This window comes from Spermophilus citellus (assembly GCF_964194105.1).
Source record: "Spermophilus citellus genome assembly, chromosome: 6".
NCBI lineage: Eukaryota > Metazoa > Chordata > Mammalia > Rodentia > Sciuridae > Spermophilus > Spermophilus citellus.
Window position 1 is genome coordinate 7,422,453 of NC_138187.1, and position 26,797 is coordinate 7,449,249.

At 49.8% G+C, this 26,797-nt stretch overlaps 1 protein-coding gene across 5 annotated transcripts in view; it reads left to right on the plus strand.

Moving 5' to 3' along the window:
- Positions 1-14,175: 14,175 nt before the first annotated feature.
- Positions 14,176-26,797, plus strand: part of PKD1 (polycystin 1, transient receptor potential channel interacting) — a 42,053-nt gene continuing 29,431 nt past the window's right edge. For all 5 annotated transcript variants that reach the window (XM_081299564.1, XM_081299565.1, XM_081299567.1 and 2 more), the window contains exon 1: positions 14,176-14,552. In XM_081299564.1, coding sequence (XP_081155690.1) covers positions 14,338-14,552 — 215 coding nt within the window. In that variant the 5' untranslated portion in view covers positions 14,176-14,337. The remainder of the gene's footprint in view (positions 14,553-26,797) is intronic.

Sequence of the window (26,797 nt, forward strand, 5' to 3'; positions counted from 1 at the left end):
GTTGGCACTGTGCCACAACCTTTGCCTCCTGGGCTGAATCCTGGTGATCTGGTCCAGGGAAGTCTTTGTCACACCAGCAGAAGGCCCTTTGAGGGTCCCTCCCAAGGGGATCTGCCTTTGAGTATGGGAGGAGGGAGGCCCCTCCCCCAGGTGTGGCTGGCCCCTTGGCCTTCCCATTCAAGGTTCTGGCCCAAAGGAAACCAGTGCTGATTCTCCAAACCCCAAGCTGGGCCCTGGCACACCCATCTCCAGGGCCTGACAGCTTCTTCCCACTTAAGCTGACTGGAGCTCTGTCTCAGGATTCCCACCCATGGTGTTCTGGTCTCAAGAATGAGTCTTAGGCAGTCAAAGCTGGAGGGAGGGTGATAGTGGGTGCAGAGGTCCCCCTGAGATGAGGTGCTTGTTAGTACTCCTCTGAAAGCTGGAGGTATTCCTGGCTGTGCCCCAAGGCATGGCAGCTGTCACTGGGATCCCAGGTCCTTTAGAGGCCTGAGCCCTCCTAGTTGGCAGTGCCCAGAGCACAAATAATGAGCTGCTTCTGGGAGCTGGAGCTCAGAGGTCTGGCAAGATACAGATGGCGGGATGCTCTCCAGCAGCAATTCCTTGAGAAGGCCTAGTAATGACCTGTTCAACAGAGGCCTGGAAAGCAGCCCAGCATTGAGTGCTATCATGTATGTGCCAGGTATGTGACATCTTCAAAACTGTATGTGAGATGGGAGCTGCTATGGTCCCCAAGGTACACATGGGGAAACCAAGGCCCAGAAAAGCAAGGGGAGCTGTCCAAAGTCACCTAGAAAGTAACAGAACCAGGATTTGCTATTAGGAACTCTGACTCCAGAGAGTATAAAAAATCCCACAACAGAGTTGGCCTAGATTCACCCCTCAGGGACCTTTCAGCTGGGGAGCAAACCCAGAGAAGCACTATTAGAGGTCCCCAGGTCTCCTTTCCTTGTCTCCCTCTTCTGCCCCCCACCCTCCAATGCCAGAGATCTACGAAGTGGGCCTAGAGTGAAAGTATTGGACTCCAGGTGTCCCACCCCTAAAAGACCAACTTCAGGATGATTGGCCTAGGATCTCAGCTGGGGACCTCAACAGCCAAAGCCCACTAGCCCCAGTGTTTTAGGTGGTGCATCCTAACTCTTCCTTCCAGCTACTACCCAGAGCATGCCCAGGGCATGGGAACCACAGGAGTTTGGATGCTCTGGGAGCGGGCCTGCAAGTAGGGCATCCGGGGGTGGAACAGTGCTGACGGGGCGGGCACCTGCGGAGAGGGAAGGAGGCAGGCAAGCCAGAGAAAGTGGGAGGCCAGCAGAGGAAGGGAGCTTTAAGCAGGAGAGGAAATCAGGAGAGTTTATGTAAAAATCCAAGTTGCTGGTTTGTCTTGAGAAATGGGAGCTCTAGGTACCTGCATCAGAGTCCCACTCTCATGCCTCTCAGCACTCCTTCTAATCTTTGATCATTATGTCTCTTGACTCTTCTGTTTGCCATCTGTTTTCCTTTCTGGAATGTAAGCTCTCTGGGCATAGGAAACAGCCTGTCTTGGTCACTGCCATATCTCTGGCAGCTGGCTCTTCGTTTCCATAAGTAGTTATTAAACTGGTAAAAGAAATGTGAATTAGAAACAGGGGTCTAACTTCAGGAGGACATCTCATTGCTAACAAGAACTTAAGACGTGTATCAGTGTGCAATGAGAGAAAGACTGGTGTGATCATGTAGTAAGAGCAAGGCTTTGAGGAGAGGGAATTTGCACTGGCTTTTGAAGGTGCAGCAGATGTTCAAGTGGAGAGAGGACAGATTAAACTCACCAGGAGGAGGGTGTGCATATGCCCAGGTTGAATGCCAGTAGATGGACATTGGTAAGGTAAGAGAGGCCAGATTGTAAGGGAAATTTTAAAATTATGCCTAGGAGCTTGGAAATTGTTCAAAGGGAAGTAGGGAGCCATGCATAGATCCTGAGCACAGCAACAGAGACAGAACACTCTGCTACAGGAATGGGGAGAGTGGCAGAGGGGATGGATGGTGGAGCCGGCAGGCAGGAAGATGGTTTTGAGGAGGATTGCAGTGGCCCAAGGGAGAGGTGCTAGGGACAGAGAGGACTCCAGGAGATATAGGTCTGCATGTCTGGAGGTGAGAAAGGATGACAGAGTCCATGAGGTAGAGACAGACTGCTGGGGTAAATTAGAGATGACAGTTCCTTTGGTATTTCACAGTGAGGGAGAGGGTCTAAGTCCCTTGCCCTAAAATCTGGGCAAGAGTTGTGACTGCTTTGCCCAATAGACTAGCAGAATGACTCTGGACCCAAAGCTTCTTCTCTCCTGGAATAGCCATTCTGTGAACCTGGATGCCCTGCTGGGAGAAAGCCCAATTAACTCGGCTGAGAAACCCAGTGAAAAGGGACTCATTTGCTCATTGTGTAAATGAAAAAGCCAGCTTGGTGGTAGATGTCCCAGCCTCAGAGGACATCATACAGAGAAGAGATGAGTCTTCCCATCCTGCAGATTATTGGGGGATGTTTTTTATGCAGCAACAAATAACTAGAGCAAGCCAGGAGCACTGATGCACACCTATAATTCCAGCAGCTTGGGAGGCTGAGGCAGGATTGCAAATTGGAGGCCAGCCTCAGCAACTTAGTAAGACCCTGTTTCAAAATAAAAAGGTCTGGGGTTTAGCTCAATGATAAAGAGTCCCTGGGTTCAATCCCCAGTGCCAAAAATAAATACATAAATAACTAGAGTAGACTGCCATCACAAGTAAGAGAAGGGGCCATCTTCATGGAAAAGGTAGGGAGGGTGGGGTGGCCTTGGCCAGACCTGGAGATGTCCAGATCCCCAGGATCTTCAGAACTGGAGAGAAGAGCCCTGCAGGCCAGGATGAGCCCCTGAGGCAGGGTCTGGAGCTGAGCTACAGGGGGGAAGTGAAGACCATGTGTCGCTGGAAAGGGTATCAACATCTACCTTTCCCATGTCCATGTTCTAACTTCCTGAGGCCTCATTCCTGGATCCTCACTCCTGCCACCCTGATAACTCAGACTCCTAGTCACCTCACACTGACTGCCAGCTCCCACACTGTGCCCTCTGACTTGTCTTTCTGTGTGTCTGAGCACCTTGTCCTAGAATAACAAGTGTCATGAATCGCCATCCATGACAACTTCCTGGGACTCCTGGTCTGGGTCCAGGCAATTTTTCTTAGTGGCCCCATTTTCCAAGCCCTCCAGCTTCACCCCTGCTTTCTGCCTACCCACAGAGCTAGGTCCTCTGGCTGACCCTTGTGCTGGGAGAAGAGGCACCAGCAGGAATGAGCATCTCCTTGACTTTCCAGGCTCTGCTGGGGGCTGTTCTTCCCTGGCTCCTTCTCCTGTACTTCTTGCTCCCCAGATGTTCTGCAGTGGTTCCCTGGGGGCTGCACTGCCTCTGCACTTAACCTGTGAGTTTCCTGAGAACAGACACCTTACTGCCTGTTGCTACCCCTCCCCAGGTACTAAAGGGACAGCTCTCTGACTGAGCAGCAGACAGACTGAACTTCAGAGTCCTGTAGCAAGCAGGAATAGTAGCAAAGTCCCCAAACCTTGTTCCCCTAGAGCACTTCCCCAAAAGACAGTCCTGTGGAACAGTACCCGAAGAACAGGCCCCCCCCCACCTGGGCCCCTGGCTTGCTGTGTGACCTTGGCACATGGTATCCTCCTTCTGAGCCTGCTCCCCATTCTGTGAAGTGTGGGGGCAGGCAAAGCTGATCTCAGAAGGCCCTTCTAGCTCAAGCACCTTATGTTCTATGACATCCGTGTGAATGTTGCTATGGAGACGTCACTGGCACTGCAACAGCATGAATGTGACTTCCACTTGAGAGAGAGGACTGAGTCACCCCAGAAAGAAGATGATGTCAGAGGTATGCTGGTTCCAGAGGCATGCAGGGGCCACACAAGTGTCATGCTCCTAAAAGGACACCTTCCTGAAGCTGCCCACTCACCTTGGTGGCTCTGATGCCCTGTGGGCAAATGGTAACAGGTAGGTGTCCATCCTTCCAAGTGATGCCAAAGCAGAGAGCCACTCCCTCGCAGATATGGCCACATGCAGAAGCCCTGTTCACCCCCTGCAGATTGTGGTGGCCAGGGGCTGGGTCTCAGCAGTACTGGCTGCCATCTCTTGGCAGGATCCTCTTGTCTATTACAGGAGGCTGAGTGTGGGGCTCACGGTTCTAGGCTCTCACAGCCTCTGAAGGACTTATTTGGCCTCATAGCAGGTATAGATGTTGGCTTAAAACAGACCCCTGGATAATCATAAGAATCACTGATTGCTGCTGCTCTGGACTGGGCCAACTGCTTCATTTGTGTTTATTCTTCTTTCTTAATTATAAAATCAATTTATGTTTCATGAGTGTGAATACTGGGGATTGAACCCAGGGCCACTCTACCATGGAGTCACATCCCCAACTTTTTTTAATCTTTTATTTTGAGACAGGGTCTTACTAAGTTGCCCAGGCTGGCCTGCAACTTGCAATCTTCCTGCCTCAGCCTCCCACGTGGCTGGGATTATAGGCCACTGCACCCAGCTACAAACAACCTATGACTTTGGTGGGCAAATCAACAACACAAGATGAGGTTGAGAGCCCAGCTCCATTCTTCAGGAATCATCATCATTAGATTTGGTGACTATAGTTTCCTATTGCTACTGTAACAACTTACCACAAACACTGTGTCTATAGTTTCCTATTGCTACTGTAACAACTTACCACAAACACTGTGGCACAAAACAACCTACATTTATTCCCTTGCTGTCAGGGGGACAGAAGTGCCAACAGTCATTCAGGGCCACAGTCAAGGGGTGGGCAGGGCTCCTGGGAGAATCTGCTCCTCGCCACTTGCAGTTTCCAGCTTCCCTTGGCTTGTCACCACAGTACTGTAATCTGTTTCCACTGTCACCAGGCCTTTTCCTTCTTCTCAAATCTCTCTCAGATTCCCTTATTTAGGACCCACCTGGTACTCCAGAATAGCCTCTCTGTTTCAGTTCTGCAAAGTCCCTTTTGCCATTTAGAGGAATGTGCCCTTGTTCTGGGGATTATGACCTGGATGGATTCTTGGGTCCCTTATTCAGTCTACACAGGTATTATCTGTTCAGTTATTCTCTTTTGGGGTTTTTTTGAAGCAAGGGTTCTGTGGCTAAAGATCACTGGAATAGGAGTTTATTTTTCTGTGCTTTTTCCAGTATCAAAAATTTCAGGTATCAAATTCATGCTAATAAATACTTTTTATATTTATGCATACATATGCATAAAATACACTGAGATGTGATCCTTTGTTCTCTTGGACTATAAATAAAGTTACAATTACCTGTTCCTTCCACATTTGATCTACTTGCTCATAAAAAATTCTGGATAGGAGCTTGAGTGAAGCTGACTGGTAAAGCATTTGCCTAGCATGGGCAAGGACCTGGGTTTGATTCCTAGGTTGTTCATGTGTGTGTGGATTAAGAATCTGTTCTTTCGGGGCTGGGGATGTGGCTCAAGCGGTAGCGCGCTCGCCTGGCGTGCGTGCGGCCCGGGTTCGATCCTGAGCACCACATACAAACAAAGATGTTGTGTCCGCCATAAAATAAAAAAATAAATAAATATTTAAAAAAAAAAAATCTGTTCTTTGGGCTGTAGTTGTGGCTCAGTGGTAGAGCACCCGCCTAATACGTGTGAGGCACTGGGTTTGATCCTCAGTACCACATAAAAATAAATAAATAAAGTCATTGTGCCCATCTACAATTAAGGAAAATATTTATTAAAAAATGCATTCCTGGGGCTGGGGATGTGGCTCAAGCGGTAGTGCGCTCGCCTCGCATGCGTGCTGCCGGGGTTCGATCCTCAGCACCACATACAAACAAAGATGTTGTGTCCGCCGAGAACTAAAAAAATATAAATATTAAAAATTCTCTCTCTCTCTCACTCTCTCTCCTCTCTCACTCTCTCTTAAAAAAATGCATTCTAGGGGCTGGGGATATAGATCAGTTGGTAGAGTGCTTGCCTCACATGCACAAGGCCCTGAGTTCAATACCCAGTACCCCCCCCCAAAAAAAAGGATTCTACTGTAAAATTAATTAATTAATTTTAAAAAAAGAATCTGTTCTTTTTGAGGTTGGAGGTGTAACTCAGTGGTAGAGTGCACATGTGAGGTAGTGGGTTTGATCCTCAGAACCATACAAAAATACATAAACAAAATAAAGATATATATAGTACACACACATACACATATATGTGTGTGTGTGTGTGTGTGTGTGTGTGTGTGTGTATATATATATATATATATATATATATATATATATATATATATATATAAACATTTAATAAAGAATCTGTTTCTTCTGGGCTGGGGCTGGGGCTGAGTGGTAGAGCACTTGTTCACCCCTGCAGAGAATGAAAAGGGCTTCTGCATGAGCTTCTGCAAGACCCATGCCTCACACATGCTAGATGACAGAAAGATCACATCTACCTTTCTGTCATCTAGCATATGTGAGGCATTGGGTTCGATCCTCAGCATCACATAAAAAACAAATAAATAAGATAGAGCTATTATGTCCATCTGCAACTAAAAAAAATTCTTTTTTTCAATTTTTTTTAAGAGAGAAAGAGCATTTAATATTTATTTATTTTTTTTAGTTTTCAGCGGACACAACATCTTTATTTGTATGTGGTGCTGAGGATCGAACCCAGCGCCGCACGCATGGCAGGCGAGTGCACTACCGCTTGAGCCACATCCCCAGCCCCCTCTTTTTTTAATATTTTTTTTTTAGTTGTAGTTGGACACAATACCTTTATTTGTTTTTATGTGGTGCTGAGGATTGAACCCAGGGTCTCACGCTTGCAAGGCAAGCACGTTACCACTAAGCCACAATGCCAGCCCCCCAAAAAATTCTTAAAAATAAGAATTTGTTCCTTTCATGGCTCTTTGATATGTTTTCAGTATCTTTTCTTTCTTCTTTATTTTTTGTTATTGGTCTATTTGGCTTTTTTTAATTTTAATTTTTTTGTAGTTGTAGATGGACAGAATGTCTTTATTTTATTTATTTTTATGTGATGCTAAGGATCAAACCCAGTGCCTCACACATGCTAGGCAAGCACTCTCACTAAACCCCAGCCCAACCCATATTTGGCCTTTTTAAGAAAGTGTCTATACTACACTTTTAATTTTTTTATTTTTAAATTTTTAGTTGTAGATGGACACAATGCCTCTAGTTTTTTAACTTATTTTTATGTGGTGTTGAGGGTGAAACTCAGTGCCTCACATGTTTGAGGCAAGCACTCTTCTACTGAGCCACAACTTCAGCCCCCCATTTGGCTTTTTAACTTCTTCTTTATATATATATGTATGTGTGTATATATATATATATGTATATATATATATATATATATATATATATATATATATATATGTCTTTTTTAAATTGTAGGTGAACAAAATATATTTTTTAATTTATTTTTTATGTGATGCTGAGGATCAAATCCAATCCCTCACATGTGTGAGACAAGTGCACTACCACTGAGTAACAACCCCAGCCCCTAGATTTTCTTGTTCAGTCTTTTTTTTTTTTTTGAGATACAGAGAGAATTTTTTAATATTTATTTTTTAGTTTTTGGTGGACACAACATCTTTATTTGTTTGTGGTGCTGAGGATCGAACCCAGCACCCAGCGCCGCGCACATGCCAGGCGAGCACGCTACCGCTTGAGCCACATCCCCAGCCCTTGCTTGGTTCAATCTTTATAGGTTGTATTGTCTTAAATCATAACCATCCTAAGTAGATTTCAAAAACTTAGGCATGCCAGGTGCATGCCTGTAATCCCAGCCACTCAGGAAGCTGAGGCAGAAGGACTGCAAGTTGGAGGCCATTCTTAGCAACTTAGCAAGACTCTGCCTCAAAATACAAAATAAAGGGCTGGGGATGTGGCTCAAGCGGTAGCAAGCTCGCCTGGCATGCGTGCGGCCCAGGTTCGATCCTCAGCACCACATACCAACAAAGATGTTGTGTCTGCCGTATTAAAATTCTCTCTCTCTCTCTCTTAAAAAAAAAGTATGAAGTCGGGTTCAATTCATAGCACTGAAAAAATAAATTTAAAAAAAAAGAGAAACACATCTGTCATGATCACATCTACCTTTCTGTCATCTAGGTATTAGGATGTCGAGCCTTTTTCCAAGGTCCTCTGAGGAGCCTGGTATGGTAGCACACAACTGTAATCTCAGAAACTTGGGAGGGTGAGGTAGGAGGATCACAAGTTTGAGGCCAACCTGGGCTATTAAGTTAGTCCCTGATTCAAAATTTAAAAAAAAAATTAAAAAGGGGTGAGTATACCACTCAGTGGAAAAGCATTCTAGGTTCAATTTCCAGAACAACAACAGCAACAACAACAAACAGAAAAAAGAAAGAAAATAAAACAACACTCTGTAGACAGATCTGGGGCCTCTATACCCAGGTGGGAGTCTCTGGTTTGGGGGAGTCTCAGTGGTGGGCTAGGTTCAAGAATTGGTGCAAGTGGGCACCTTGGCACATGCCTCTAATCCCAGTACTTCGGGAGGCTGATGAAGAAGAAGGATCACAGGTTCAAAGACAGCCTCAGCAATTTAGTGAGATCCTGTCTCAAAATTAAAAAAAAAAATAAAAGGGCTGGGGATGTGTCTCAGTGATTAAGCACCTCTGGGGTCCAATACTTGGTATCAAAAATTAAACAAAGGGCTGGGGATGTGGCTCAAGCGGTAGTGCGCTCGCCTGGCATGCGTGCGGCCCGGGTTCGATCCTCAGCACCACATACCAACAAAGATGTTGTGTCCGCCGAGAACTAAAAAATAAATATTAAAAAAAAATTCTCTCTCTCTCTCTCTCTCTCTCCCCTCTCACTCTCTCTTTAAAAAAAAAAAAAAAATTAAACAAAAACTATGGTGCCAAGAACAGGTGAAAAGATCGAGCAGTACCTCTAGGGGGTGGTATTGCCTAAGACCACGTTCTTGCACAAGCATTTCCTGACCTTGCCAAATACCTGCATTTCAAATTAGCCCTATTTCTGAGAACACAATGGTTCATTATATATTCTGTGAGATGTTATTGGATTTTTTAATTAAAAACTTCTTTTCCATTTGACTCCTTTCCCCAAGGTATTAATACCCTTACCTTTTTTGGTATCTGCATTTCATTGTCTTTTTATTTTCAGGATTATTCTAGCTGTAGCCCTGTAAACAGAGTTTACCTGGATTTAGTGTTTCCTGTCAACATTAGCTTTCTTGTCCTTTTATATGAGAATTTAACTCACTCACATTTTTTTGCGTGTGTGGTGCTGGGGATTGAACCCAGGGCCTTGTGCATGCAAGGTAAGCACTCTATCAACTGCGCTATATCCTCAGCCCTCATTTACAGTTGTAATGATCACCCACATACTTGGTTTCATTTGGACTGTCTTATTTTGTAGGCTTTTGTATGTTTGTTTGGTACTGGGGATGAACCCAGAGACACTTAACCGCTGAACTACATCCATAACCCTTTTTATTTTATTTTATTTTTTATTTTGAGATAGGGTCTCCCTAAATTGCTTAGGGCCTCTCTAAGTTGCTAAGGCTGGCTTTGAACTTGTGATCCTCCTGTCTCAGCCTCCCAAATCACTTGGATTACAGATTATAGGCCTGAGCCACAGGGTCATCTTATTATTATTTTTTAAATGAATACATTCCTCCCTCCCTCTCTCCCTTCCTTCCTTCTTTCCTTCCTTCCTTCCTTCCTTCCTTCCTTCCTTCCTTCCTTCCTTCCTTCCTTCCTTCCTTCCTTCCTTCTTGTGGTGGGGAGTGTACTAGAGATTGAACCCAGAGGCTCTCTGCAATTGAGCTACATTCCTAGCCCTTTTTGAAAAATACATTTTAATTTGAGACAGGGTGTCACCAAGTTGCCAAGACTGGCCTCACACTTGCAATCTTCCTGCCTCAGCTCCCCAAGTCATTTGGTAATAGAAGTGTACCTGATTATCATTTATTTTTAAAATCCTTTACTGAATTGATCAAGTTTTCTTATTTCAGTTTCCCCTCCTAGTTTTCCCTTTTCTTTGATGCTAATGGTTATCATTATTAACTGTTAATTAAAAACCTTTAAGACTATATTTTACCAAGAATTAAACATTTCTCCAATGCCTCCCTCCCTGAACCAAACAAGATCTTTGGCATGTTTTATTTCCTTTGTCTTACCACAGGGCTTGTTGAAATAATCTGGAATTGCATTCACAGGTAACCAATTTTCTTCTTCTCTTTCTTTTTGCTGCTGGGGATGGAATTCAGGGCCTTGTTCAAGCGCTCTACCACTGAGCTACACCCCCAGTCCATCCATAATCTCCTTTAAACATATGACTTTGCTGTTTCAGAAATCCTTTCCAAACAATTGCATTCGGCTCCACAGCCACTTTCAAACAATTGTTTAGCTTCATTTGTTTTGCTCATTTTGCACCACTTTTTTTTTTTTAAATTGTGTGTAGGTGTCTCTTCTCTCATCTTGAGTCCTTGAATCCTTTGTCATTTGACTGCAAGTAATACCTTGGGTTTAGAAGATAATCCCAGTCCTGCTACTGACCTGCTGTGCAACCTGGCAAATTTCTCAATTTCTCTGTGTGTTGTTACCTCATTTAATACAGGGATAACAATAGCTCCACTTCCTAGAGCTCTTGGAATTCAGTAGAATTAGGCAATGAATGAATGGGTGGGGAAGTGAAGGATGTGGGTTTTTTCCCTGCCTGTCACTCAGGAAGCTCTCAACACCAAACCCCACTCCTGTCTCCATTGTCCACCTCTCCCTCTGTGCTGGCACACTTCTCTTAGCCTTAGCCTACAAGCCTTCCTGAGTCCTTCTCATATTAAAGAAAGCAAAAAAAAAAAAAAAAAAAAAAAAAAAAAAACCCTGCCACTGTGGTGTTCTTTCCTGTCCCTTGCCTCTCTTCTTTCATAGCTCAGCTTCTAGAAACAGTGGGTTGACTCCTCACTTGTCACCAATCTATCGGCATCAACCGTCCACTCAATGTGCCTTCAGTAAAGGTCATTGGTGAACACCATGCCACTAAAAATATGCAGGTGACAGGGGCCAGGGACAGGATGATCCTGGGGAGACCTCTGGTAATGCATGTCTTCTGAAGGGCTGTGGGCCTGAAGGAGCACATGATAAGGGGCCTGGGGGTTTACTGGGGGAGGAAGCTGAGTGGAGCTGGTGCCTAGGGGTGGGTGGGATAGATCCCAGGCAAAGGGAGCAACATGAGGAGGGCCAGGAGGTGGGAGGCTGTAGAAAGTTTTGGAAGACCCAAAGAGGGGGTCACATCTGGACCTGTGGAATGTGGCAGAACCAGAACCAGACAGGGGCTCACAGATACATCATACCCAGCCCCTACTTTGTTCCTGAAGTCCAGGCTCCTGCTGACTTCTTGTAGCTTTTCCTTGAACAACACACACACACACACACCAGCTTCAGTTTCCTCCTACTTCTCTCGTCCTCTTGCTTAGATTCCCCCCAAGGCCCCTTTCCTCCCTATCTCTGGGACTTCCTGCTTCCAGGTCTTCCACTTGCCCCAAGTGTGCTCACCCTCATCCCCAGCTCCTCCATATGGTGTCTCCTGCTGCACTCTGGAAACTTCTCAAGTGGCCTCATCTTTCCCTTCATGTTTCTCCTCCCCCCTCAGGAATCCCCACCCAGCAGGAGGCACTTGCATCCCTCATAGTACCCAACCATGAGTGGTGGCAACATCTCAGCCTTCCCTTCTCTCATACACCCACGTCCAGTCCTGGGGCTCCTTTTGTCTGAGTCTCCTGCTTCTTGCCCCTCCCCACCACCCTCACCTTGGCTTAGGCAGTCATTACAGAGTTTCCAAATTCCATTCTCAAGAGCTTCTGTGTTAAAAAATTTGTGGATTCTCCATTCTTCTCTGTTAGAAATTTCTCCTTGGGTCTAATTTTAAAGTACCTGTCTGGCAGGAAAGTTAGACATAGGACTGACAGTTCCATTATAGAGATAAGAAAAAAGAGGCATGGTGCCATCCCATGCCCAAGGGAACTGTGGAGCTGCAGTGTGTCCCAGTGACTCACTTCAGAGGAGCTCTCCCAGCTGGTAGCAACAGGAGGCCGGTCTATCACCTGTGGACTTAGCAAAGGCATCTAGGCAGTTAAGGCACTGAGAAGGGTGCAGGGAATCTTTAAGGTACAGTAAGAAGCCTAGCACGAAGTCTTAGTAACAGGACATCAGGTAGGGGAGTCTGGGGACCCACTTATGTGTGTACTTAGCCTTTCCATAGATCAGCTTCAATTGGCATTCACATAGGCCCAGAAGCATGGCCCAGTGGTGGACCTTTTTTTTTTTAGTTTTTTTTTTAAAGAGAGAGAGAGAGAGAGAGAGAGAGAGAGAGAGAGAGAGAGAGAGAGAAATTTTAATATTTATTTATTTATTTTTTTAGGTTTCGGTGGACACAACATCTTTGTTTGTATGTGGTGCTGGGGATCGAACCCAGGCCGCACGCACGCCAGGCGAGTGTGCTACCACTTGAGCCACATCCCCAGCCCGGAACATTTTTATTATTAAAAAAAATTGATATAATTCACATAACATATGTGTGTATGTTACTGGGGATTGAACCAATGGGTGTTCTGCCCCTTTTATTTTATTATTATTTTTTTAAAGAGAGAGTGAGAATTTTTTAATATTTATTTTCTAGTTTTCGGCGGACACAACATCTTTGTATGTGGTGCTGAGGATCGAACCCGGGCCGCACGCATGCCAGGCAAGCACGCTACCGCTTGAGCCACATTTCCAGCCCTGTTCTGCCCCTTTTAAAGTTTTATTTTGAGACAGGTCTTCATTAAGTTGCTGAGGCTGGCCTCAAACTTGTGATCCTTCTGCGTCAGCCACCAGAATTGCTGGGATTTCAGGCGTGTGCTATTGCTCCCGGCAAAAGTACACAATGTAGTGGCTTTTATTGTATTTTACAAGTCTGTGCAAGCATTATCCAGAACATGCCTCAGTCCTAAAAGGAACCCTACCCTCACCAAGTCTCCGGGGCTATTAATGGTCTTTACGATTTGCCTATTTTAGATATGCCCTATGAATGGAATCATTCAACCAGGGGTTCTCTGTGTCTGGCACCTAGTGGGTTTTGCAAGGCTTGTGCAAGCTGTTCAGCTCGCGGAGTCTTCTTTGTACCGAGTGTATTAGTTTTTTTTTTTTTTTTTAAATATTTACTTTTTGGTGTAGATGGACACAACACAATGCCTTTATTTATTTATTTTTATGTGGTGCTGAGGATCGAACCCGGGTCCCGCCCGTGCTAGGCGGGCGCTCTACCGCTGAGCCACAATCCTAGCCCGAGTGTATTAGTTTTGTAATTAATTCCTGCACACACGGAGACCAAAGCCTGTGCAGAGACCACTTCGCAGCGGTGGGAAGACAAGCAAGGAGAAAGAAGCCCGAAACGCAGGCCCCGGTGTGCGCTGCAGGGCGCGCCGCAGCTTCCGTCACGGAGGCGTGGGCTGTTGCGCTGGGGACGCCAGACCTGCGGGGCTGAGCTTCACCCGCGCCAGGTGAGTCCCACCTTGGTGTCACTCGGTGCTTCTGCCTCCTCCTCCTTGACAGCTCCGGCGGAGCTCCCGAGATGACGCAGTACGAGTTCTCGGGCTCCGGGGAGATCAAGAGGAGCCGAAGGAGCCGAGGCTTACGGCAGCTGAAACCGCAGGCCGTGCAGCTTGTGTTTGCTGTTTTCAGTGATGTGGTTGCCGATTGGGGACAGCTGGGAGCCGGGGTGCGCGCTGGCGCCTGCAGAGGCCGCGGGTGTCGCAGACCCGCGTGCTGGGAGGGGCGGGGAGGGGCGGAGCCTCGGTCTCCGCGAGCGGCGAAATCACAGAGCTCGCCCCTTGCGCACCGCCCAGACACGTTGCGTCAGGGGGCGGAGCTTGAGAACGCCCAGTCCAGCCAGGGCTGCGGCCCGCATTGCGGCGCCAGGGGTGGAACCTCCCGCCGCCGCGCCCCCCGCCGCCGCAGGAGCGGGACCCCGCAGCCCGCCCCTCTCCGAGCCGACGCCGCAGACAGGGGCGGGGCATTCTCTAGCCCCGTCCCACGCCGCGCCTGGAGAGGAGGAGCCTGCGCAAGGCCCGCAGTGCAGCGCGACAAGCGCGCGGCAGAGCATCTGCACCGCGGCCTGGCTCACATAGCTGAGCGGGCGTCGCGCAGCGGACAGGCCGCGGCCACCACCGGATTCCGCCCCGCGCCGCGCCGCGCCATGTCGTCCACCGGCCCCGCCTGAGCTGTGGCCGCCGGCGCGCAGGCGGGCCTCGGGCCGCCGGGGCCATGCGCGCGCTGCGCTGACGATGCTTCCCGGCGCGCCCGCCCGCCTGGCGCTGGCCCTGGGCCTGGGCCTGTGGCTCGGGGCGCTGGCGGGGGCCCCCGGGCGCGGCTGCGGGCCGTGCGCGCCCCCCTGCTTTTGCGGCCCTGCTCCGGACACCGCCTGCCGCGTCAACTGCTCGGGCCGCGGGCTGCGCACGCTCGGGCCCGCGCTGCGCATCCCCGTGGACGCCACCGCGCTGTGAGTAGCCGCGGGCGGGCGGTTGCCATGGCGCTGGGCGGCCTGGCCCGAGCATCGCGTTGCGACCGGAGCCCGCTGTTCGCAGGGCATGGGCGCGGCGCGGGCTCGGTGGCTAGACCAGCGGGTCTGGCCGCTGCCAGGGCGAGGTTAGGTAAGGAAAACCTGGGGCCACGGCCGGCGTGGCCCCGAGGAGTCCAGAATCTCGGCTTCTGTGAAAACACACGTCCCTCGCCCTGGAGCTCCTCAAATGCAAGCTGAAGGCCTATGGCAGCTTGCAACTCACGGTGGGAGGTCGTGGTAAAGAAACGCGCTAATTAGAGGCTAACTGGGATGCAGCTGGGGCTGGGAGATTCTCTGGGAAGCGGAGATTTTGTGGAGCATGCAAGGCCAGCTTCTGGACCGGGATTTGATATGCTTAAGAACTGGCCCAACTCTTAAGAAAGGGCGAGGATATGGGTCCAGAGGAAGAGGAGAGGGAATGGTATGAGCCAGGGCCTGGAGGCTGGACTTGGCCACTTGTGGCAACCATAGGAGAAATGTGAGGGGATAAGGACTCAACCCTGGGTGAACTGAGGTCTAGAAGAGTCTCAGGTGCTTCATTCAGGGTTTCGAGTGGGGGAATTGCCCCAGAAGGGACCTTGTCAGGTTTGCATCTGGAAGAAATGATAACAAGTAGATGATAGGCAGCTTTACAGAAAGGTTGTCTTGAGCCAGGGACTATGCCAAGGTCTTGTGGATGTTGCACTTATCCCTTTCCTTAACCGTCTGGGGTTAGGTACAGTCAAGATCCCTGTTTTAGAGATGGGGAAACAGGCTTGGAGATGTGACCACACTTGTCCAAGGTATCACACCCCTGACATGTAAGAGCAGGGTTTGAACCTGGGAGGTACCCAGGACCCAGGATTGGATTGAGAAGAGTGCAGAGGGCTAAGATTGCAAATATTTCTTCTCAGGGCTGGGGAGAGTCTCAGGGCCTGCTGATCCCAACCCCTTGGATTTCCTGGGCACTTCCAGGCACCTCAGCCCTAAAATCCCCCAAGGAGCTTGTAACATTCCTAAGCCTGTTAAACTTGGGCTGAGCCATGGTATTTGTTTTTATAATACTTAGGGATTACTTCAGCCTGGGGGTCACCGTTAATAGGGAGCCATGTGTCCTTGGGGTTTTTTGTTTGGTGGTCTTAAGGGTTGGGGAAAAGCGAGTTCTTTAGGGATAACTGGGACCTGTGGTTGGGGGCCATGCTGGGCCTGACATTGTGCTCCTTGACCACTGGAGCATTTGTGGCGCAGCTGACTCTGTTGCAGATGGGCCCCTTCTGCCTGCTGACAGTGCCCACAGAATTGCGTCAGATCCACTCCACCCTTTGTTTCTGGATGGGTGGTGGCATAGTGAGGGTACTTCTGTCTCTGGTGGCTGCTCTGGAGGGTCAGGCCCAGCACCTGCTGGCTATTCCTGCTTCTCCAGCCATGGTGTGTCTGTGCTGGCCTCCCAGGAGCTGTCCAGGAACTAAAGGACTAACCTGTAGCACCACATACTCTCGCACAGCAGTGGAGCTTGCTGTTGCCCTTGTGCTCGCCTTAGGCTCTCTTCCTGGGTTTGGGGGGAGGGAGTTTTCTGGAAGTTGGCCTGGCTGGGCCTGAGCTGGCAAGATTCCCAGGGTGCTACCCCTCTTAGTGTGTGATGGGACATTAGGGTAACCTCATGTGGGTGGGGAATTGAGATGAGTCTACCTTCTTTGCACCCCCAAGCTTTTTCTGGGAGATTTCCAGAGGGCTTCATGAGGGGGAATGCATGGGAAACTGGGACCTTAGGGAAGGTGTTGAGGTCCCCTGCTGGAGCCCCAGGCCACTGTCTATGCTCAGTGGGTTCTCAACCCTGCAGACTCCAGGGAGATATGTGGACCTTCTCTAAAGGAGAGAGCCTAGTTGGGAGAAGTCAAGGACAGACTGTGGTCTCCTGGTGCCCACTTTTCTTGGTCACCAGCAGCCTTTTGGGGAGGGGGGGGTCAGGTGCCTCCATTTGTGGCTTGTGGCCAGCCTAAGGTGAAGCAGGGCAGCTGTATCCAGGTGGGATGATGGCCTTGGCTTCAAAACCATAGCCTTCCAGCCTTTCTGGGGTTAAAATAGCACTGCTGGGAGGCGGCAGCTCAAAAAACGATGACGTTACTGGCAAAATGTTGCTGCTGTGCTATTTTTGAAGTTCTGCAGTGGAGAATTGAAAGCTTTGTTATAAAGGAAAGTAGGCAGAACAGGGTGATGGGTCCCTCGCTCTTCTCTCCCCCACCCCCGTGTTTGAGCCAGTTTCCAGTGTCATGGTCTTTTATCTGAAGGTGTTTGGGAGTGCATCTCAATACCCCAAATGCCTGAAACACCAAATGATCCTCAATCCCAGTAAATGTCCAGTGTGTTCAAGTTTTCACTTGTTTCAGTTTTTTGGATAGTTTGAATTAGTCCAGATAAGTCTGCCCACTGTGGTAAATTAGTCTTTTAAATATCTGTTGATGCTTAGGTCCTCCTCCACCTCTTTTTCCCTCCTGCAATTTATAGAAGAAAACAACTCCTATGGCTCTGGGTTCCTTACTGTCTCTGAGCTATCACTCTGTGGTGCTGTTGGGTGTGTCTGTCCTGTGTCTCCTGCAAGCTCATAGTTGGGTCTAGAGCTCTGTGGTGTGGAGGGCCTTATCTCCAATACTTCAGAGCCTCCTGTGGCCAGTGGCTACAAGGTGAACCATTTTACCTTCAAAGAAAGTGTTGCTCTAGGTGTGAGCTATTGGGTGTCTTTGGGTGTGGTTGCTTTGGGGAGGCTACTTTTCTTTCTTTCTTTCTTTCTTTCTTTTTTTTTTTTTTTTGTGGTGCTGGCAATTGAACCCAGGGCTTTGTGTCTGGGAGGCAAGCACTCCACCAACTGAGCTATGTCCCCAGCCCCTTGGGGAGGCTACTTTTTGAGTGATGTGTGCTGCCAATTTTGGCCAGTGGCTCACCTGCATCTGGTGTTTTCCTCTGAATGTGTCAGGACTAGGAAAGGGTAATACCAGGGACTCAGTAGGGACTTGGTTCACTCATTTAGAATATTGGATACTGAAGGTCTTCTGTTTGCTGGGAGCACCTAAAATGTGGCCCCTACCTTCTTGTGCTTCTAAATGACAGGAGAGTAGGGGTTGGGGAAGCTCAGCTCCTGGTGTCTGTGGCCAGGATAGGGATCTGAGGGAAGGTGGGCATCTGTGAGCAGACCCCTGGGATAGGTTTGGACTTGGTGTGAATTGATGTTAGACTGCACCTGCATGTATACTACTGCTTGAGAGCAGCAGAGGGTCCTCAAGCTCCTGTTTCTCATCCCTGTTTCTCTGGGACGAGAGAGAACTGGCAGTTGCCACAGAGGCCTGAGGCAGTTCTGTGTGAGCTGTGAGCCTCTGTGAGCCCTCACCAGATGGAGGGCCTGGCTACTGCATGCCTGGCCCTGTGCCAGGATAGATGAGACCACTGTTAGGTGCCGGCCTGTTCCTGTGAGACTTAGCTGTCACAGGGTAGTCCACCTTAAACTGACAAGCGCATTGATTCTACAAGGACAAAGACACAGATGATGGGGAGGGGGCTCAGAAAGACCCCAGCTGCAGGTGACATTGAAGCTAAGACTCAAACTTGTATATCAGTCTCTGGAGAGTGTCCCACACAAGGGAACAGGCCTGCTGAGTACCTGAGGTTTAGGGTGATAGAGGAGCAGGAGGCAGGGCCTTTAGGGGGGGAGCAGGTGGGGGTGGCATTAAAGGGTCCTGGAGGGAAGCAGTATGGCCAGTGTCTTCTAGAAAGATCTTTGGCTGCTGTGTGGAGGCATAGGAAGGACTGTGTCCTGCAAATGCTGTTGGCCTCAAGTCTCTGAGCTTCAGCTTTCATGTGAAGCCACACTTGGGAATTCAGAATGTGAATATAAGGGCAACTTTATTCCTGATTAGATGTGGAATGTAAATTTGCTGAAATGTGGATAAGAACTGACTCTTAAACATAGTTGCCTAGTCTAGGAGAAGTGGGAGAATGGTGTCCATTTGATAGGTGAGGCAACCTCTCGTTTGTAGCCTGCCCTGCTTTCCTCTGCAACACTCTGGGATGTGAAGGGATGAGCCTTGGTGCGCCTGCAGCCCCAGAGATGCTCAGGAACCTGTGGCATGCAGGAGTACCTGGGCACCATGCCCAAGGACAGTAGTGGCATGAGGAACATCAGAAGGGTATCTGCCTAATGTGGTACCTGCATCTAGAAAGCACAGAACTCTCATGTGTCAGTCACACGAAGACAAAAGGCACTGTTAAAAAATGGGCAAAGGCTCAGAACAGACATTTTCCCAAAGAAGATATATGGCTGGCCAATTACTATATGAAAAGATGCTCAGTGTGTTGGGCATGGTGACCACACCTGTATTCCCAGGTATTTGGAAGGTTGAGACAGGAAGATCACAAGTTTGAGGCCAAACCTCTGCAACTTAGAGACCTTGTCTCAAAATAGAAAAAGGGCTGGTGGTATATGTACACAATGGAGTATTACTCAGCCATAAAGAATAATGAATTTATAGCATTTGCCAGTAAAGAGATGGAACAGGAAACTATCATGCTAAGTGAAATAAGCCAACCCCCGAAAACCAAAGGCTGAATGTTCTCTCTGGTATGTGGATGTAAGACATAGTAAGGGAAGGGGATAGAAGTTCATTGGATTAGACAAAAGGGAAGGTCGGGAGGTGAGGGAGGTGAGGGAGGTGAGAATAGGAAGATAGTAGAATGAATGGGACATGACTTTTCCATGCTGAAGTATGGATACATGACCAGTGTAACTCCACATGTACAACCACAAGATTGGGAAATTATACTTCAAGTATGTATAATATTGTCAAAATATATTCTACTGTCATGTATAACTGAAAAGAACAAATTAAAAAAAACAGAGAAAAAAGGGCTGGGGCCAGATGTGGTGATGCACACCTGTAATCCCAGCTGCTTGGGGATCTGAGGCAGGAAGATCACAAGGCCAACCCCAGCAACTTAGCAAGAAAACAGGAGGTGCTGGGGATGTGGTTCAGTGGTTAAGTACCCCTAGGTTCAATTCCAGTCCTGAAAAAAATAAAGTAAAATAAAGATGCTCCATGTCTAATCATCAGGGAAATGCAGATCAGAACTACAGTGAGACACTAACTCATACCCGCTTTTTTGTTTTTATAAATTTGGTATTTCATTCATATATATATATATATATATATATATATATATAAAATATATATATATATATACACACACGCACACGTATACACATACACACATATACACTCACATATATACACATGTATATGTACACATACACATGCACACATATATACACAATATACACATATATACACGCACACATATACACACATATATATATACATACACATACATATGCACATACATGCATATATATACACACATATATACATATATATTTTAGTTGTTGATGGACATTTATTTTATTGATTATATATGGTGCTGAGAATTGAACCCAGGGCCTCACACATGCCAGGCAAGTAAGCTACGGCCCCAGCCCACACCCACTGTTTTTTGATGACTGTCATCAAGAAGATGGGATCATAAGTGTTAGTGAGGACATGGAAAAATTGGAACCTATGTCCACTGCTGGTGGGGATGTTAAATAGTGGCCCTGTAGAAAAGTCTGGTGGCTCCTCAGTCAAATGTGGAATTTTCTAGGACCTAGCTACTTAAGATAAATTAAAATATGTGTCCCACAGAGACTTGGACACATGTTTTCTATGGCATTATTCACTGCAGTAAAAAGGTGGAAAACACCCCAGACGTATCTCAGCAGACAAATGGAAAAACCAAGGCTGTCTCTCCAGATGAAGGATGTTGTTCATCCTGGAAGGACAGACTTGTGCTGCTCCAGTGTGGACTGGGCTCTGAACGCATGGTGCTTGGTAAAGTGGCCAGCCTCACAGGCCACATGTTCTATGACACCTTGTTCTGTGTTTGACACTGGGGGTGAGCCCAGGGCCACAACACGTGCAAGGCAAGCCTCACCAGAGCCGCATCCCCAGCTCTTCCTTTGATATGAAACTTGCAGAATAGGAAAATCCAGAGACAGAAAACAGTAATGGCTGCCTGCATCTGGGTGGTTAGGGTGGTAAGGATGATAGCCAAGGAGTGTGGGGTTTCTTCTGAGGTGATGAGAATGTACAGTGATTATGGTTGCACCAGCTCTTTGATATACTAAAAGCTTCTGAATTACATACTTAAAGGGTGAGCTCTGTAGGATGAGGATTATGTCCAAGTTTTACAGGATCTGAAGGGAGTACCCAGGGGGCCGTGCTCCCGCCTCTTCCTCTGTGGGTGCCGGATGCTGAGCCCTGTGCTGGGCCCTTTACATCCTTTCTCTCAGGTGCCTTGTTGTGGTGCTCTTAGTTCTATTTTACAGACTAGGGAACTGAGGCTTCCAGAGGTGGAGTCACTTCTTAGAGTCTTATAGCTGGTGAGTTGTGGCAGAGGCAATGTGACCGGTGCACCCTGAAGTAACGTCCTGGTTCATAGGTGACAGAGGAGGTGGTGGGGCCTCCCTAGTGGGTCTGGGTCATGTGGAAGGACTTGCTAAGGGGCACTTCACTCAACCTTCCCACAGCTCCCTCCTGGGTCTCCATTCATCCCTATTGTGGTCCCCTGGCTTTTTTCTGGGTTCAGGAGAGAGGCATGAGGGTCTGGTGTGAGACCTGGATTCACTTCCAGCCCCTCAACTTCCTGTGTGACTTTGGTTGAGTCCTACAGCCTCTCTGAGCCTCAGTTTCCTTGCCTGTAAAATGAGCACCATGGCTAAATACACCTTGGTTGTAGGCCTCCGAGGTTAGGGTATATGGTGTATCGGTAGGGCTCAGTCACTGCAGCCACAATAATCATCATACCCTTTGTTCAGGTAGCCTTCCTAGCCTTCTTCTCCATTGTTTCTGGGGACCCATTCCCTTGTCCTCAAGTACCAGCTACCAGAATACATACCTTAGGACCTGCCCTGCTTCAAGGCAAGCAAACCCAGGAGGCTGAGCCTGAGCCAAGTGCTTAGACTTGATGCTGGAGCACATGGCGTAAGCACAAACCAGGGCTGGGGATGAGCTCAGTGGCAGAGCACTTGTCAGCATGCATGAGGCCCTGGATTTGAGCCCCCTATACCACCAAAAAATAAAGTAAAATTAATAAGCACAGACCAGTCTGAACAGGCTGATTCCTGTGCATCCCTCGGAGACCAAAGTCCCACCTCCCTGGTCTGGTCTGAGAGGCCCCTTCAGCACAGGGGCCTGGTGCATTCCCTCTTGTTTTTATGTAGCAGTGGTTCTCGCCATGTTGTTCCCGCTGGTGTTGAACTCCTGGGCTCAGGGATCCTTCAGCCTCAGCTGAAGTGACATTTGTTCCCTAGTTTTTATCTTAGCTGTTGTGTTTGTGGGTTTTTTCGACACAGTCAAGTGCATGGATATGAGGGTGGGATTATATTGGCACCTACCTTCCCTAGGATGATATGGCACTGCCCACGATGGCATGTTGGCCCTAGTACCAGCCTTGAGTGTGTCTGGTGGACATTGTTGGGTCTTTGGGAACTTTGGGGATGGTTGTGCCAGGTATATGTGAGCTTTAGTTGCCTTCTTCCAAGCTCTCTGTAGATTCTTCCTGCATTTTTTTCCCCCTTCAAAAGTTAGCAACCAGGGCCTCTCCATGTAGGCTTCCTGTGACACCTTCTCTGCCTGTCCAGGGAGCTGGGAGTTTCTGGCCGCCATCTTGTGACTACTAATCTGGTGGCTGCTGTTAGATATGGGTCTCACCTCTGCTGGCGTCCCCTGGGCTTTCCCTGGGATAAGGAGTACTTACGCTGCTGCCTGTGCTCCCCCATCCTGGGGTGCCTCTGCTGGGTGGGCAGGAAGTGGGGAGACCCTGGCCAGGGTTGAGTTTCAATTGAGGAAGCCATTTTGGATGGAGACACATTTTCCTTTCCGGAACACTGTGGTGGCCAACACCAGCAGCGGGAGCCCAGACAGCCGACCCGCCTAGCACTCTAGAATGAAAACATCCCGCTTCTCTTGCTGCTGTCTGGGGTGGCGGCCGTCTGGGCTCTGCTCTCTGCCTGGCCTGATGCAGTTGCTTATGCAGTTCCAGCTGGCCAGCGTGGGCGCAGCTGTGGGCAGGCCAGTGTGCAGAGGCGCCACAGGGTGTGTGTGCGTATCCCTGCAGGACGAGATGCAGCTGGAAAATGCAGCTCATGTCCTTTCTGGGAATACCTTGCTCTTTCTGGTTTGGTAGCCATCCTTGCCAAAGGCCCATGTGTCCAGGCACCAGTGCTAGGGGGCTGCACTTGGGGCCAAGGTGCTCTGGGCTCTTTTTCCCTGACACCTCTGTGAGCCTCGCTCTGGCACAGCCTGACTCTAGTATCCCCTGTTCTCTGAAGGCAGGTTGGATCCTATGAGGCCATCTTGGAAGGGCTTTGTCACCAGGCAGGGGCAGAAGCTAGCTCTCCTGGTTGCAATGTGGAATGAGGCCAGAACTCTGGGCAAGGGTGACATCTGGGCCTTGGGGATCCTGAGCCTTCATAATGTATTGTAGCCCTGATGTTGGGCTGTTCCCTGCCATTGGCTGTACTTCAATGAGTGATGGGACAGCTGGCTAGACCTAGGACCCTGCCTAATGCACAGTGTCCTACTCATTCCACCCCCACCCTTTGGACAACCTGGCCTGTGGCCATCTGTGGACGTCTCCTGGGTGGTGTGGGGAAGGAGGCGGGCCCTGAGCCTCAGTATTCCCGCAGGAGAGCGGGCTGCTTGGGCTCCTACTCTTGCTGGTTGCGGTGGGCTGTGAGCAGCTGGGTGCCATCCTGGTGCTGCTGAGTCACTGCTCACAGAGATCACGTGGGCACAGAGGTGGTTGCAGGGAGGCTGGGTCTCCAGTGTCCCCACTGCAGGTTGGGGTAAGTGGGGCCTCCTTGCCTGTCCCCCCATCCACATTGCTTTGTTAGTGCCTGCGTGGTGGGTGGCTCTCATAACAGCCCTCTTGGGGGTTGGACTGTTTTTCCCACACAGAGGATCCCTGACATGTCCCCACTCCTCATCTCTTTTCCTTCACCTCTGAGACTTGTCCTTGCCTGTGGGCTCTGGGAGGATCCTGGATAGGCCTTGTCACTCCCTCCCCCCAGGATCTCATTCTGGTGACAGTTCAATTGTGGAGGACTTGGTGCCAGTGACTAGGGCCCTGTAAGGACAGACAGATGCCACAGAACACCCTGCAACACGTGGGGCCCTCCTCCTGCTCCTTGGCCCTGGTCATCAGAGGGCTGCCCCTGCAGCCTGCCCTCGTAGCCTTTCCCTCATCCCAGAGATGGGGCACCCACTCTTTGCCAGGCCCTCATCTGGAGCCAGGAGGGAGGTGGTCATGGGGGGGCAGCATAGAGGTGAGTCTCCCTGGAAAAGCAGGGGGGCATAGCCAGAGCCTGCCCTGCCCACCTCACTGCCTGTGTGCACTAAGTGATTTTCTGCAGCTCTCTCCTAAACTCGAATTCATCAATTTAAACATCATTTCCGGCCCTGGAAGCTAGCCTCACTCGCCATAAATAGAAGGGAACAAAAAGCAAAGGGAATGAAAACAGTAAGGGCGTCAGACCCACGCTGGCTCTGGCTGCTGGGCTCCTGGAAGGAAAGTCCATTAGTACAGGAAGGAGCCGCTAGGGAGGCCAGCCTGGGGGCCGGGACCCTTCTGCCAGCCAAGTGTGGGTCCTTGACAGCGACCTCTCACTCCTCTGCTCTGGCTTGGGAGAGGATGTTTCTGGGAGTTTCCTTGCTGGGTTGAGGGGAGTCTGTTTCCTCCAGGAGCACTGGGGGAGAGTGGGGGCCTTCTGCCTCCCCCTGCACTGCCTGAGTCTGCCAGAGGGAGGAGGCGGCTGGCTCTGGAAGAGCTGATTACATAATGTCCACAGGCGGCCCCTCGGAGCTGTTCCCCCTGAGCACTGTTTCCAGCACGGCGGCCAGCGCTGGGTGGGGGTGCCGGACCTGGCACTCGCCCGCCCGCTGACCACATGTGCCTGGAATGTGCAGATGTTTCCTTGGGGGTTCTGCTGGCCCCCACACCCTGCCCGGCATCCAGACTGGGGAGCGGGCACCTGGGCTACTCTCCATCTTGGAGGAGGAAACTGGAGCCACTCAGCTGCAGGTCAGAGTTCTGGTTTATCTGGGGCCTTTGTTTTTACAGTCCTGGAAAGGGGTTGGCCCTCATAACAGTCCACAGCTGTTGGGCATGGTGGTGCACGCCTGTAATCTCAGTGATTTGGGAAGCTGAGGCAGGCAGATCGCAATGCAAGGCTAGCCTGGGCTACTTAGCAAGACCCTAAGCAATATAGAGACCCTTTCTCAAAATAAAAAGGTCTAGGGGGCCTGGGGTTGTGGCTCAGTGGTAGAGAGCTTGCCTGACATATGTGAGGTACTGGGTTCAATTCTCAGCATCACATATAAATAAATAAAATAGAGGTCCCTTGGTAACTAAAATAAATAAATAAATAAAAATAAATAAATAAATTTAAAAAAAGGTCTGGCGTTGTAGTTCAGTGGTATAACACCCTCCTCTCAAAATAATTGTCCTTATTCAGAAACTGTTTAAGTGGCTCCCTCGCCTCCACCTCCCCAGCGTGCCCGCCTTCGAACACAGCCTCCCACTTCTCCAGAGGCTCCCACCGCCCACCTGACAGCGCCACCTATCCTCTGTGTAGCCCGGGAACAGCTGGGCCAGGGTGGTGGAGGAAGTCCCCCCAGTTCTTATAGCAGGAAAATCGGGAGCCTGACACAGACCTGTCCCGTGGGTGTGAGTCCATGGATATAAACCCAGGCGAGGCTGGTGCCCCACATCTAGAGGTGCACCCATAGGTGGCAGCTTGGGGTCCAGCCCCAGGGACATCTGATCTGGATGGCAAGGTGAGGAGAACCCAGGTGTGAGGGACTCCCAGCATTACTGTCTGTCTTGTGACAGCAGGGGGATCAGGCCAGGCCTGGGAGCACCTCAGCCTCTGTCACAGACTGTGGAGTTAGTACCCCAGTGCTGTGGGAAGTGGGGGCTCGGCCTGCCAGGCTGAGGGACGTGACGTGTCTCATGCTCACATGGGCATCTGCCTGTCCCCTTGTGTGAGTCCCCAGCTTAGCTCCCTCTTTCAGCTTACCTGATGCCTTCCAGCTTAGCTGTGGGGTCTCTGGAAGTTGTGGGCTTTGGCCTTGGAGAATCCAGATGGCCTAGAGGGTAGGCCCCACTCAGCCCCATACTTCTTGGGTGCTCCCATCCTCCCAGCAGTGGGAAAGGGCCAGGGTGTCTGCTATCTGACCAGCCTTGGTGCCCTTGCTTCTGCTTCCCTTCTGCCAGGGTGCTCCCTGTGTCCCTTCTCTGATCCCTGCAGGGAACCCGATTATTGGGGTCAGGGCATCAGACTGCGGTGACATTATCCAGGGAGAGTGGGGGAGCCTGTGGAGTGTAGGGGCATGGGACTGTCCAGGCCTTGGTATTCCCCTGGGTCAGTGGTGGCTGCAGCAGACAGCTGTGGAAAAGCTACTGTCAGGACCTCAGGCCAGTGGGCAGTGGGCTGAATGTAGGCCCTGATTGTCCCTCCAGTGTCCCCTGCTCCCCACAGCCTGCATGTTACCACATCTTGACAGTGCCACCATGGGGCAGAGACTGGGGTGCAGCTCCTAGTTGTTGCCCACTCCCTGCTTTGCCACACTCCCTGGATTGGGGGAACTCAGCCAAGCAGGGTCCCCAAGACCCTTGTTACTTTTCTGAACCCTGGTGGTAGGTTCAGGCAGGTCCCAGAGAGAAGCCACCTGAGGCAGGTGGACTGCCAGGTGGGATGGTGGTGCACGACACCAGGTCTGAGGAGCCAGTGCTCCTCTCAGTCTCACTTCCTTGCTCAGGCTGTCTCTGCTGGGGCCAAAGCCTGGTTTGTCAGAGTACAGGTTCCCTCTGCTGTCCTCATCGTTGCCACTGGGACGCCCTGGCTTGGGCCTGACTGAGGTACCCCCTGGCAGAAAGAGCCATTGCCTGTCCTCTGGGAGCTTGGATAGAGGAACAAGGAGACCAGTAGACCCCAGGAGGGTGCTAGGGGTGGAGCCCTGAATTGGGCCAGGGCCAGGAAAGGGCAAAGGCGGACTCCTGGCTTCTGGCTTCAGCAGCTGGGCGGTCACTGTTGGGAAGGGCCAGACTGGTGAGAGGCACCAGGT